Source organism: Rhinolophus sinicus, chromosome X (genome assembly GCF_036562045.2).
Source record: "Rhinolophus sinicus isolate RSC01 chromosome X, ASM3656204v1, whole genome shotgun sequence".
Taxonomy (NCBI): Eukaryota; Metazoa; Chordata; class Mammalia; order Chiroptera; family Rhinolophidae; genus Rhinolophus; species Rhinolophus sinicus.
The window spans coordinates 73,265,302-73,279,466 of record NC_133768.1 but is presented as its reverse complement, the minus strand read 5'-3'; the positions used below and the strand labels follow the sequence as shown (position 1 = coordinate 73,279,466).

The 14,165-nt window shown below is 34.9% G+C and overlaps 1 protein-coding gene across 2 annotated transcripts in view; it reads left to right on the top strand.

Moving 5' to 3' along the window:
- The window catches only part of RBM41 (RNA binding motif protein 41), a 63,951-nt gene that overhangs the window by 25,420 nt on the left and 24,366 nt on the right, over nt 1-14,165 (top strand). For both annotated transcript variants that reach the window (XM_019717706.2, XM_019717707.2), the window contains one exon: nt 8,909-9,312. In XM_019717706.2, coding sequence (XP_019573265.1) covers nt 8,909-9,312 — 404 coding nt within the window. The remainder of the gene's footprint in view (nt 1-8,908; nt 9,313-14,165) is intronic.

Here is a 14,165-nt window from a genome sequence, read left to right as displayed (position 1 = left end):
TTTGATTGAGTGTCTATTGAGTATTTAAATCAATTGAGAACAATTGACATAGTATTTGCAATATGAATCTTCAAATGTGAATATGGTATACCTTTTCATTCATTTAATTATTCTTTAATATTTTCACTATTTTCTATTCCTTCTAACATTTTGTGAGACTGAATAGTTTTTCTTAATTTTAAAACAGCTTTATTGAGGTATATAATTTACATACGATGAAATTCACCTATTGTAAGTGTTCAATTAGATGATTTTTAGTTAAATTATTGAATAGTACAGTCATCACTACAATCCAATTTTAGGACATTTCCATCTTTGAGCCTGTTTGCAGTAAATCATTCCCATGTCTACCCAAGCCCCTGTCTCTATAAATTTGTTGTTTCTAGATAATTCATGTAAATGGAATATTTATGTGATCTTTGTGATCTTTGGAATCTGATTCTTTCAGGTAGCATAATAGTTTTGAAGTTTGTTCATGTTGTGGCAGGTATCAGCAATTCATTACTTTCTATTACTAAATAGTTTTCCGTTGTATATGAGTAGATATAACACATTTTGTTTATTTCTTCACCCCTTGATGACACTTGGGTTGTTTCCACTTTTTGGCTATTATGAATAATGCTGTGAACATTGATGGCCAGGTTTTTGTGTGGATATGTTTTCATTTCTCTTGATTGAATGGAATTTCTGGGTCATGTGGTAACTATATGATGTTGGACAATTAAATTGGTGAACTTGTTGCAACGATGTTGCTAACTTTTTTTTATATCAGAGGGATTATTCATTATGAATTTGTACCAACTGGACAAATAGTTAACCAAGTTTGCTATTTAGAAATGCTGAAACGGCTGCATGAAAAAGTTAGATGACCTGAACTTTTTGCCAACAATTCGTGGCTCTTGCGTCACGACAATGCACCAGCTCACACGGCACTGTCTGTGAGGGAGTTTTTAGCCAGTAAACAAATAACAGTATTGGAACACCCTCCCTACTCACCTGATCTGGCCCCCAATGACTTCTTTCTTTACCCGAAGGTAAAGGAAATATTGAAAGGAAGACATTTTGATGACACTCAGGACATCAAGGGTAATATGATGACAGCTTTGAGGGCCCTTCCAGAAAAAGAGTTGCAAAATTTGCTTTCAATGGTGGTCTAGGAGCTGGCAACGGTGCATAGCTTCCCAAGGGGAGTATTTCAAAGGTGACCATAGTGATATTCAGCAGTGAGGTATGTAGCACTTTTTCTAGGATGAGTTTGCAAACTTAATTGTCCGACCTTGTATATAATAACCTTTGGAGGAGCTGCCCAACTTCTCCAGTGTGGTTACACCATTTTACTTTCTCATCAGCAATGTGGAAGCATTTCTGTTGTTCTCCATCATTGTCATCACTTGCTATTATTGCCTGTTTTTTTATTGCAGCCATTCTAGTGGGTGTGTACTGATATCTCATTGTGGTTTTAATTTGAATTTCTATAATCACAAATAATCTTGGGTACTTTTTCATGTGTTTATTAGCCATTCATATGTCTTCTTTGATGAAATGTCTATTCAAGTATTTTACCCATTTTTTGATTGAATGGTTTGTTTTCTTAGAATTGGGTCGTCATCGCTTCTCGGCCTTTTGGCTAAGATCATGTGTAGAATTGGGTCGTAAGAGATCTTTATGTGTTCTGAATAAAAGGCATTATACGATAGAATATGATTTGTAGATATTTTCTTCCAGTCTGTAGCTTGTCTTTTATTTTTACTTTCTTAATGGTATCTTTAATTTTAATGAAGTTGAATTTATCAATTTGTTCCTTTATGACTTGTGCTTTTGGTATCATGTCTAAGAAATCTTTGCTGAATTCAAGGTCCCAAAGATATGACCCTGTGTTTTCTTCTAGAATAGTTATAGTTTTAGGTCTTACAGTTAGATCTGTTATCCACTTTGAGTTAATTTGTATGTGTGAGATAAAGGTCACAGTGCATATTTTTGTAATTGGATATCTGATTGTCCCAACACTATTTATTTTAAAGACTGTTATTTCCCCATTGAATTGTCTTGGCAACTTTGTGGAAAAATCAATTAACCACAAAAGTAATGATTTATTTCTGGACACTCATTTTAGTTACATTGATCTATATGCCTATCTTTATGTTCTGAATCTCTTTATTTTGAAATTGGGTAAGTTTTGAAATTGGGTAGTGTAACTTCTCCAACTTAGTTCCTCTTTTTCAAATTGCTGTGTTTATTCTATGTCCTCTGTATTTCCATGTAAATTTAAGAACCTGCTTGTCAATTTTTCTACAAAGAAGCCTGCTGGAATTTGATAAGAATTGTGTTCAATCTGTAACTCAATTTGGGGGAAATTTCCATTTTAATAATATTGAATATTCTAGTCCATGAACATAGAATGTTTCTTCCTTTATTTAGATCTTCTGTAATTTATTTCAGCAATGTTTTGTAGCTTTCAGTTTATAAATATTATACTTTATGAATTTCTAAATGATGTATTCGTTTTGATGCTCTTGTGGATAGAGTCGTTTTCCTATTTCATTTCCTTTTTTTTTATTTTTGGTTTTCAAAAACTAGTTGACATTAAATATTATGTTAGTTTCAGGTGTATAGCATAGTGGTTAGACATTTATATAACTTACGAATTCATCTGCCTGATAAGTCCTCATTTCATTTTCTGATTGTTGTATGCAAGTATATAGACATACAATTGATTATTGTATATTGATCTTGTGTTCTGTGACTAAACTCTTTTATTAGTTTTTGTAGTTTTATTGTAGACAACTTAGGATTTTCTACATAGACAATTGTGTTGCCTATGAATAAAGACAGTTTTACTCTTCCTTTCTAATCTGGAGGTCTTCTTTCTTGTGCCTCCTTGCACTGTCCAGAACCTTCAGTACAATGTTGAATGGAAGTGGTGAGAGCAGACATCTTTGCCTTGTTCCCAGACTTAGGGGGAAAACGTTCAGTTTTCAACCATTAACTATGATCTTAGCTCTAGTTTTTTTTTGTTTTTTTGTTTTGTTTTAACATGCTCTTTAGCAGTGTATTACTTCCTTATGGGTGCTGTAACTAGTTACCATAAACTTAGTGGCTTAAAGCAATACAGAGTTCTTCTCTTACAGTTCTAGAGGTTGGAAGTCCTAAAAATCCGTTAGTCCACAGGGCTCCATTCCTTCTGGAGTTCTCTAGAGGAACCTTTGCCAGCTTCTAGACTCCACCAGCATTCATTAACTCATGGCGCCTTCTTCACGTTAGTTCAACCTCTATTTCCATCACTACCTCTGCTCCTCAGTCTCTGACTCTCCTGCCTCCTTCTTATATAAGGGCCCTTATGATCACATTTGGCCTACCTACATAATGCAAGACAATCTCCCTAACTCAAGGTCTGTATCTTAATTCCATCTGCAGAGTCCCTTTTGCCATGTAACATTTTTACAGATTCCAGGGATTGGGATATAGACATCTTTGGTGTGGAGGCATTATTCAGCTTACCATGCTTGAGACTGAGGATGTTCTCTTCTATTTCTAGTTAGTTCTGGGTGTTGGATATTGTTTATTGCTCTTTCCGCATCTTCTGGGGTGATCATGTGGTTTAAGGTCTTAATCCAGTAATATAATGTATTATATTAATAGGTTTTAGATGGCAAACCAATCTGTCATTCCTAGGATGAATCCCACTTATATGAGTATAATCATTTTTATATGTTTTGGGGTTAGGCTTGCTAATATTTTGTTAAAGATTTTTGTGCCTGTTTTCACGAGGGATATTGGTTTGTGGTTTTCCTTTGCTTGTGATGTCTTTGTTTAGCTTTGGTTTCTGTCTAATACTGATATCATAGAATAAGTTGGAAAATATTCTCTCCTCCTCTATTTTCTGTAAGTGTTTGTGCAGGATTGATATTATTTCTTTAAATATTTTGTAGAATTCACGAATGAAGTCACCTGGATTTGGACTTTCTTTGTGGGCAGTTTGTTGATTACTAATTCATCATCTACTTATTATAGGTTTATTCATCTCTTCTCTTTCTTCTTGAGTCTGCTTTGGTAATTTGTATCTTTCTTTGAATTTGTCCATTCATCTAAGTTTTCTAATTGGTTGGCCTAAAGTTATTTATAATAGTCCCTTAAAATTGTTTCCACTCCTATAGGGTCAGTAATGATACCTCTTTAGTTTATTTTAATTTGGTCACTTTTGCCTTCTCTCTTATTTTCTTGGTCAGTCTAGCTAAGGGTTTGCCATTTTGTTAACCTTTTCAGCTTTTGGTCTCATTGATTTTTCTGTTTTCTATTGTACTGGTTTATTCCCTAATCTTTATTATTTTCTTTCTTCTGCTTGCTTTGGTTTTGTTTGCTCTTTTTCTAGTTTCCTCAGTTGGAAGCTCAGGTTATAGATTTGAAACCATTATTCTTTTCTGATACAGGATTTTGAAGCTACAAATTTCTCTGAGATTTGTTTTAGCTGCATCCATAAATTTTGATATGTTGTATTTCATTTAGTTCAAAATATTTTTAAATTTCATTTGTGAGTTTTTGTTGTTGTTTTTTAACCTAGGGGTTATTTTGAAGTGTGTTGCCTAATTTCCAAATATTTATGTTTTCCCAGCTATCTCTCAGTAATGGATCTCTGATGTGATTGCACGTGGTCAGAGAAATACATTGTATGATTTCAGACTTTAAAAAATTTTTGAGACATGCTCCCACATTGGGGCCCTCACTCTAATATCAGCATGGTGGATTCCCTCACATTCTTTAAATCTTCTCTTAAATATCGTCGTCTCAATGAGACCTACCCAGACCAACATTAAAATTGCAACCGCTAATACTACCACCCCCTGGGCAGTCAGACTTTTATACTGCTGTATTTTTTTTCTGTTTCATAGCAATTATAACCTTCTCACATAACTTTCTAATATAATTCACTTAGCTATATGAAGGTAGGGATCTTTGTTTTATTTATTCATGTATCTCAAGAACCTAGAGTAGTGGCTGGATCATAATAGTCACTGAATGAATATTTTTGAGTGTAAACATTAGGATTCATCCACTTGGTCATACATACCCTTTTTGTTCACTTTCACTGGAATGTAGTATTTATTACATAAACTTAAAGTACAATTTTATAATTGATTCTTTCTAGATAGACACTTGTATTTTAGCTAGTTTCAGGCTATTATAAATAGCACTGATCTAAAGGTTTTTATTGTTGTATCCTGGGGCACATATGCCCAATTTTTTCTAGAGTATGTGTGTAGGAGTGGAATTAATGGGTCATAATATGAGCATATAGTCCACGGTAGTAAATAATGTCATAGTGGCTTGCACTATGGTTGCACATTCCTACCAGTAATGTATGAGGGATTCATTTGCTCCATAATCTCACTGATGTATGATATTGGCATTCTTTTTAATTTTTTGACAATATGGCAGTTTTCTGTTAGTATCTCACCTTCTTCTTAATTGACATTTCCCTGAATTATAATATGGTTGAGTAATTTTCCATATATATATTAGCCATGTGTATTTCCTCTTTTGCAAGCCACCTTTTCAACCTTTGCCCATTTTCCTAATTGTTGTGTTCTTTATCAGTTATTTGGGCAGCAAATATCTTTTTCCATTCCGAACTTTTCTACCTCTTTATGATATTTTTGAAGAACAGAGTTTTTTTATTTTAGTTTAATGTAGTTGAATTTGTCAATATTTACCTTTAATGTTTAGTCCTTTTGGGACTTAAGAAATCCTTCCATAGTTATTCTTACACCTTGCTGGTGGAAATGTAGAATAGTACAACTCTTACAGAATGGAATTTAATGCTATATAGAAAAATTACATACACGTTCGACCCTTTGTCTCAGCAAAGCCACCTGTTGGAATCTATTTCAAAGATGTACTGGGAAAATACAAAATCCTTTATGCACAAGGCTGTTTGTCAGGACATTATTCATAACAGCAAAAAAGACTGGATAATGAGCAGCGTGCATCAGTAGGGAGTACTTGATCAAACTGTGGTACATCTACATAATGGAGTATTACGCGGCTATGAGAAGGAAGGGGAAGAGCTCTACGTAAAAATATGGTGTTATCTCCAGTATGTATTATTAAGTGCAGAAAAGTAAGTTGTAGAACAGTGTTTGTAATAAGTTACTGTTCAGGTAGGAAGGAGTGTATCTAATGAAATACCCACACACACACACGTGTTATGTGTGAGTACATATTTGCTTAAATTTCAAAAACAATGGAATCATAAAGCCAAAACCTAATAAAAAGTATTATTTATGGGGAAGGAAAGAAATGGGATGAAGAGGACGGAGACAGAAGTGAGACTTCTGTGAAGGTTTTGCATGATTTAAAAAATTTAATCAAAAAGGGAATTAAAATCAATCCCTAAACTTCATGAACAACCTGAAGCAGATGAACCTAACTATAAATAAAGTTGGTAGCATAACCATACAGCGAGAACAATTATTTTAAATGAATTTAAAACAATTTTTGTACATTCCTAATGGGATATATTTAAGGACAACAGTAACTGCAAAGAATATATGAAATATAAAACTGTATTCAGTGGTTTTTTTTCCTGATAGTCATATTAGTATTGTTATTGACATTATAAATTCTGTAAATATATTGTAGGAAAAAGCTAATAAATAATTTTGTTAATATTAGGTGTCAATATTTTAAGCATATGTAAAAAAAGATACAAGTCTAAAATGAAGGAATTTGAGTAAAAACCTTATAATCTTGAATTTGAAGTGGAAATACCAGTATGAACTCGTGATTTATTTTTCTCTTTAAAAAAAAATTTTGTCTTTTCTTTTTTTTTTTATAAACCCTGCTTTAACATTTTTTAGATATATATTTTTTTATTTTTCAATTACAGTTGACATACAATATTCGTTTCAGGTGTTACAGCACAGTGATTATACATGTATATAACTTACGAAGTGATCCCCTGATAAATCCAGTACCCATCTGACACTATACATAGTTATTACAATGCTACTGACTACATTGCCCATGGTATACTCCACATCCCCATGACTATGTTATAACTACCAATTTGTACTTCTTAATGCCCTCCCCCTTTCACCCATCCCCTCCCCACAATATGGCAACCATCAAAATGCTCTTTATATCTATGAGCATGTTTCTGTTTTGTTTGTTCATTTATCCTGTTCTCTAGATTCCACATATAAGTGAAATCATGGGACATTTGTCATTTTCTGTCTGACTTACTCCACTTAGCACAATACTCTCTAAGTCCATTTCAGTGGACAAAATTCCTAGTTTTGCCCTCTAAAAAGGCATAGAAGCAAAAATAACACAACAACAGTGAATACACCTAACAACGCATTGTGCTTTCTAAATACTAAAAGTAACCAGGGGTTCCTTGGAGAAATATTCCAGGTTTGAGTCAGGAAATGTGCAGGATGAGCTATGGACAACTTGCTGTGCCAGAAAACTGAAAAGTAATACAGAGCTAATATGAAGGGACTCTCACTACTGGTCCTAAGTGGAGTAATTTGACCACAAAAAAGAATAATGAGTACATTTAATTGAAACAAGTCAAATATAGGAAAATACATGATCTCACAATTTAAAATAATCGTTGTCACCATTGGACATTTCTGAGGTACCAACTCATTACTCTTGTAGTAGGTAAATAAATGGGGAAAAAATCAAGCATTTATCCTGTCTTTCCTGTATGAACTGTATATAGGGAAACTAAATAGTTGATGATGGTAAGTTCATTATAGAATTCCAGATAATAAATACAAAAGCAATAATAGAAATAATAAATAAAAAAGAAATAATAGAATTAGGGGAGTTCCATTTCACAACTCTTAATAAATGGATAGATCTAGGCAGTGGTCATCAACGGATGTAAAACCCGTTAGGTGAAAGGTGAATTGAAAAGCTTCATAGTGGAGAGATCAAACTAACACCACCTGAATCCACTGATCAATTTCAGCATCACTAAAAATGGAACCACCAAACATTATGTGCCTCATGATGGAATAGGAAGTACACATGTATCTGTGGAGGATTCTTGCCTAAAAATATTGAGCCTGTATGTAATCAAACCTAGATCGGTACTAGCCAATGCAACTTTCTACAATGATGTAAACGGTCTTTTCTTTTCTGCCTGATATGGTATCCACTAGCCACACGTGGTTGTTGAGTATTTGAAATGTGACTAGTTTAATTAAGGAACTGACATTTAAAATATTCATTTAAACAGATTTGTGTGGTCAGTGGGTACTGTATTCGATAAACTAGTTCTATAGTTCTAGATTTAACTGCCAGATTGTAAGGAATGGAGGCGACTGAGGACAAGTTAAACAATACCATGAGGAACAATCAGTCAAATACATTTGTTCTATGAACAAACGATGTGGTTCCTCTAATAAATCCATGGTACTGGGGGGAAATGGGTTGGAGGGGTGGGAAAGAAGGGATACTGTTTTAAAGTAAAAGAGTCTTAAGAGATATCACAGCCAAAGGCTGATTTAGATCCTAAATAAAACAACCAAGTGTTAAAAGATATCCTTGAGATAATCAGGGCCATTTGAATACGAACTTGGTATTAGATGATACTAAAGAATTATTACTAATTTTGTGAAGTGTGATAAGGTCATACAGGTTACATTTTCCAATGTACTTATCATTTAGGTGTATGTACTTGCAGACCCTGAGAGTGAGCACCTCCTTAAATTTTGCACCCCAAGTGCCTCACTTGCCTCACCATAGTTCCAGCCTTGTTTGGTTGTCATTGGTCGCAGGTTTTAAACACCTGCCCCAGCAGAATTTCTATATCTGAGATCCAAGATTTAACTTTTATTAATTGTCAAAGGTTGTATTGGTAGGCTTTGTAGAACTTCCCTATCTCTTTGTCTTGATCCAGATGAACCCCAAAAGAAGAACAAAGGTGATCCCATGAACAACCTGGAAAGTTTTTACCAAGAGATGATAATGAAAAAACGTCTTGAAGAGTTCCAACTTATGAGAGGTGAACCCTTTGCTTCCCACTCACTGGTCTCAGCTACATCAGTGGGAGATAGTGGCACAGCTGAGAACCCGTCATTACTCCAGGACAAGGGAAAACAGGCAGCACAGGGTAAAGGTCCCAGTCTCCATGTGGCAAAAGTTATTGATAATTCACCTGAGCAGTGTTGGACTGGGCCTAAGAAGCTGACGCAGCCAATAGGATTTGTCCCAGAAGATGAGATCCAGAGAAATCGTTTGTCAGAGGAAGAGATCCGAAAAATTCCTATGTTTTCTTCATATAATCCAGGGGAGCCAAACAAGGTATAGGCTAAATCAAGAAAAAAATGGGTTGTTTTCATTTTAATTTACCTCTACCTAAAGTACTACTTTTTAATTTGCTTTGATTATATCAAAGAATTATGATGTAGGCATAGTGATTGTACTCTTTCCTTGGCCTTGACTATTCTTTCTCTGCATACTATGTAAGTAGTATTTCCTATGATGTTCTTTGTGGGTTTTTGAGGTCCTAAGCTACCGTTAGCATTTTGAAGAAATCTTGAAGAGACTCTAGTTCATACCTACTAGAAGCCCTAAATTGAAGGACAAGTGACCTCCAATTTCCTAGGGAAGTAATAAATTAAGTAGTATTCCTAGGACCACCATATCTGGTAGCCATGGTGCCTCTAGAATTAGTCAATAAATAATCAACTGCCTGGTTGTGAATGCGGTTTCCTGTTATCACATGAGTTTTCTCTTCAGAATGCTGCACCTGGCTTTCATATAACATATGACTTAAGTTGCTAGTAGCTAAGCAGCAAAGTGAAAGCACAGGGCTTCTAAATTTTGAGAAGTTGGCAAATGTCTAAGTAAAGTTATAAATAATCCTTGGTTTATATTTTTACTTCATAGCTATATATTCATAAACAATATAATTTTACCTATTGTGAAACTATATAGATGAAATCATACTGTACATATCTTTCTACAACTTGCTTATTTGACTCAGTATACATAATGTTTTTGAAATTTATTTCTAGTGATAGAATGAACTATGTAGTATTCCATTGCAGAAATATAGTAAATATAATTCATTTATTCATTCTCCTGAAGATTTTTCTTTTCACTTTTTGCTATTACAGACAATTCTGCAATAAGCAGTATTGCACAATTAGTTGGTTATAACCAGCATTTTTTTTTAAGGAGGGCGCAGCTCACAGTGGCCCATGCGGGGATCGAACTGGCAACCTTCGCTCTAACCAAATGAGCTAACTGGCCACCCCATAACCAGCAATTTTTTAATGAAATGAAATAGAATAGAATAGTAAATATCAAACTGTGTTCCATACAGTAAGAATAATTATTGTTTCTTGAAGTTTTGGGTTTGTGAGCGTGCCTGTGTGCATGGTGTGGGGGAGGGGGGTATGTGTATGGGCCAGAATGTAATGTGCACTTCTTCGTGTAGATCTTAGTCCAAAAAATTAGAAGAATATTGCTCTGTTGCAGTGATTTTCAAATGTTAGTGTGCGCCAGAATCACCTGGCAGGCTTGTTAACACACATTGCTGGACTCCACCCCCAGAATTCTTTATTCAGTAGATCTGGAGTACGGCCTGAGAATTTGCATTTTCAACAAGTTCCCAGGAGATGCTGTTGTTGCTGGTCTGAGAGTGACATTTTAAGAATGACTGTTCTACTTTGCATGCCTAGGAATGTAATTACTATGATACAGGGTATGTATATCTTCAACCCCATGGCCAGGGTTTCAGAGATCTCTTTCACATCTTCACCAAGACTTTGTAGACTTTTTTTCATTTTTGCCAGTCTAATATATTTGAAAGGTATCTCATTGTTTTAATTTGCATGTTCCTGATTTCTAGTGAAATTATACATGTATTCACACATTTATTAGCCTTTCAAGGACCTTCTGTGAGTTGCCTGTTCCTTTCTGTCCATTATTTGATTAAGTTTTTCATATTATTTATAGAGATACTGTTTAAATTCTGAATACAAACCCTTGCTGCTTATTTAGCAAATATGTTTTCCCAGTTGGTGGCTTATTTTTTTAACATTTCTTCTGATGTCTTGTGTTAAGCAGAAGTTTCATTTTAATGTAATCATAGCATTAGTATTTTATTTGATGGTTTGTGCTTTTTGAGTCATTTTAAGGAAATCCTTCCCTACAAATCAATAAGAAAACACAAACAGCCAAATAAAAACGGTCAGAAGATATGAATAGGCAACACACAGAGGAGAAAACATGAATGACCGGTTAACTTATGAAGTCTCATTAGTAACCAGAAAAATGCAAAATAAAACTACTATGAGATACCATTTAATACCCAGGATGTTGGCATACATTTAAAGGCCTGACAATGGCAAGTATTGGTGAACATACAGAATAGTAAGAACTCTAATATACTTCTGGCTGAATATAAATGGGTACAACCACTTTCAAAAACGTCATGGCAATATCTACTAGAATGGGAAATGCTCACACACTAAAAGTCAACAACCCCACTCCTTCCTATCCCGAGGAAGTCTTACACGTGCACATTCGGAGACGTTAAAAGGATGCTCATTGTGGCATTATTTGTTAACAACATACATGTTCCTCAGTAAAAGAATGGATAAAGTGTGGTATGTTTGTAAAATAGAATACTATACAGTAGAGAAAATGAATAAAATATAACTACTGGTATCAACCTGGATACAACTCCCAAACATAATGTTGAATGAAAAAAACTAGTTGCAGACTTCTGATTTCAACTCCAACATGTAAAGTGTTTAGAAGTCACTACTCTGTCTTACAACAAGAAAAACAGCCCCCAAACTAAAAATCAACGACTTTTTCTTGGACCCATCAGAGAATTGAAGTTCCCGAGCAAACTACAACCCTGAAATCTGGAGAGAGGCAATTACAGAGAATCACAGCTCAGATCTGCTTATTAGGAGTGGAAAACACTGGAGCCATAAACTGGTAGCAATACCTAAGTGGTAACTTTGGCATATTGCTTGAGGCACAGTGTAGATTAGTGTTTGAATGACAAACTCTTAGAGGCTGCCATCTATGAGGGCCCCACATTTTCATGACTTTTACCTCCAGGAACCCCGCTAGGTTTTCAAGTTCTCTTGAAGAAGCCAAGAAAAACATCTCCTGTTCCTGGCATGGGGAGGTGAAAAGTAATCATTTTGAAAAACACACAGAGCTTCTACCTAACAAAGGGCTGTCCAGCAAGTGAAACAACTTTACCAAAGCCTACTCCAGTGTGGGAGAAGGGAAATTATGTGACTTCAGGCTCCTCTAGCCTTCCTGTCTCACCTAAGAGAGGAGAAAAAATGCTGTGGAACACTTGTGAAGGGTACAGGCTGGGGACACAGGCAAGCTGAAAGACTGAGAATTACAGGATTGTAGAATGTCTCCCCTCACCCCACCGCTTACCACCACCTCAACAGGGCTTCCGTATAATAATTACAACTGAACGACCTGCAAAGCTCAGAATCCATTTAAGAAGTTTTTAGGGAAACCCAAAGAAAACAGGGGAGACAAAAACAAGGACATGAGAGGAAATGGAAACCAGTGACACCTCTAGCTAGAGAAAACATTAAACACAGACCAACTCCTGGCCAGATTAACATAAAACCTCACACTAATGGCCTGTTTACTACCTCAGTTCCTATTACATTATACATCAAGTCTGGCTTTCAACAAAAAAGAATTATAAGGAATGCTAAAAACAAACAAAAACAGTCTCAAGAGACAAAACAAGCATCAGAACCAAACTCAGACATGACACAGGTTTTGGAATGGTCATATATATAGAATTTGAAATAACTATGATTAATATGCTAAAGAGTCTATTGGAAATCGTATACAACATGCAAAAACAGATGGATAATGTAAGCAGAGAGATAGAAACTCTAAGAATCAAAAGTAGATGCCAGAAGTTAAAAACACTACAATAGAAATGATTCCTTCGAGAGTCTCATCAGTAGACTGGATACGGCCAAGGAAAAATCAATAAACTTGAAGACCTGTCAATAGAAATGTCACACACTGAAATGCAAAGAGGAAAAAGACTGTAAAAAATGGAACAGACTATCCAAGAACTATGGGACAATTTTGAAAGATATAACATACACATTATTGGAATACCAGAAGGATAAGAGAGAGAGGAGCAGAAGAAATATTTGAAGCAAGGATGGCTGAGAATTTTCCAAAATTAATGACAGATACCAGATCACTAATCCAGGATCTGAGAAGAGAACACGAAGCAGAACACCGTGTTTCCCCAAAAATAAGACCTAACTGGAAAATAAACCTTAGCATGATTTTTCAGGATGACATCCCCTGAACATAAGCCCTCATGTGACTTTTGAAGCAAAAATTAATGTAAGACCCGGTCTTATTTTCGAGGAAACACGGTAACTACCAAGAAATTACACCTAAGCATATCTTGTTCAAACACAGAAACTTGTGTTTGAGAAGAGAAAGATAAAATCTTGAAAACAGCCAGAGGAAAACAACACTTTACCTATAGAGAAACAAAGCTAAGAACTGCATTGGATTTCTCATGAGAAACCATGCAAGCAAGAAGAGAGTGGAGTGAAATATCTAAAGTATTGGGGTGGGGGACCCACCTACCTGGAATTCTGTATCCAGCAAAAGGATCCTTCAAAAGTAAAGGAAAAATAAAGACTTTTATCAAACAAAAACTGAGGGAATTTGTTGCCAGTAAACCTGTCTTGCAAGAAATGTTTTTTTTTTAAAAAGTTCTTCAGAGAAAAGGAAAATGATATTGGTTAGAAAATCAGATCTCTATAAAGAAAGGAAGAGCATAGAAGAAGGAATATGTGAAAGTAAAATCTTTCATTTTCTTATTTTAAGTGATCTAAAAGAAAACTATTCAAAGTAATAGCAATGTGTTAGGTAATTTTAGCATATGGATAAGTGAAATGAATGGCAGGAATGTTATAAGAGATAGAAGGGGTAATTGGTGTTTAGTATATACAACTAAGTTATAAGGTCTCTACACTATCTGTGACATGATATAGGGTTAATTGACAGTGGAATTAGATTACTTGTAAATGTGTATTGCAAACTCTAAGGCAACCACTAAAATTATAAAAAGCATAATTGATATGATTAGAGAGGGGTGAAAACGGAATCATATAAAA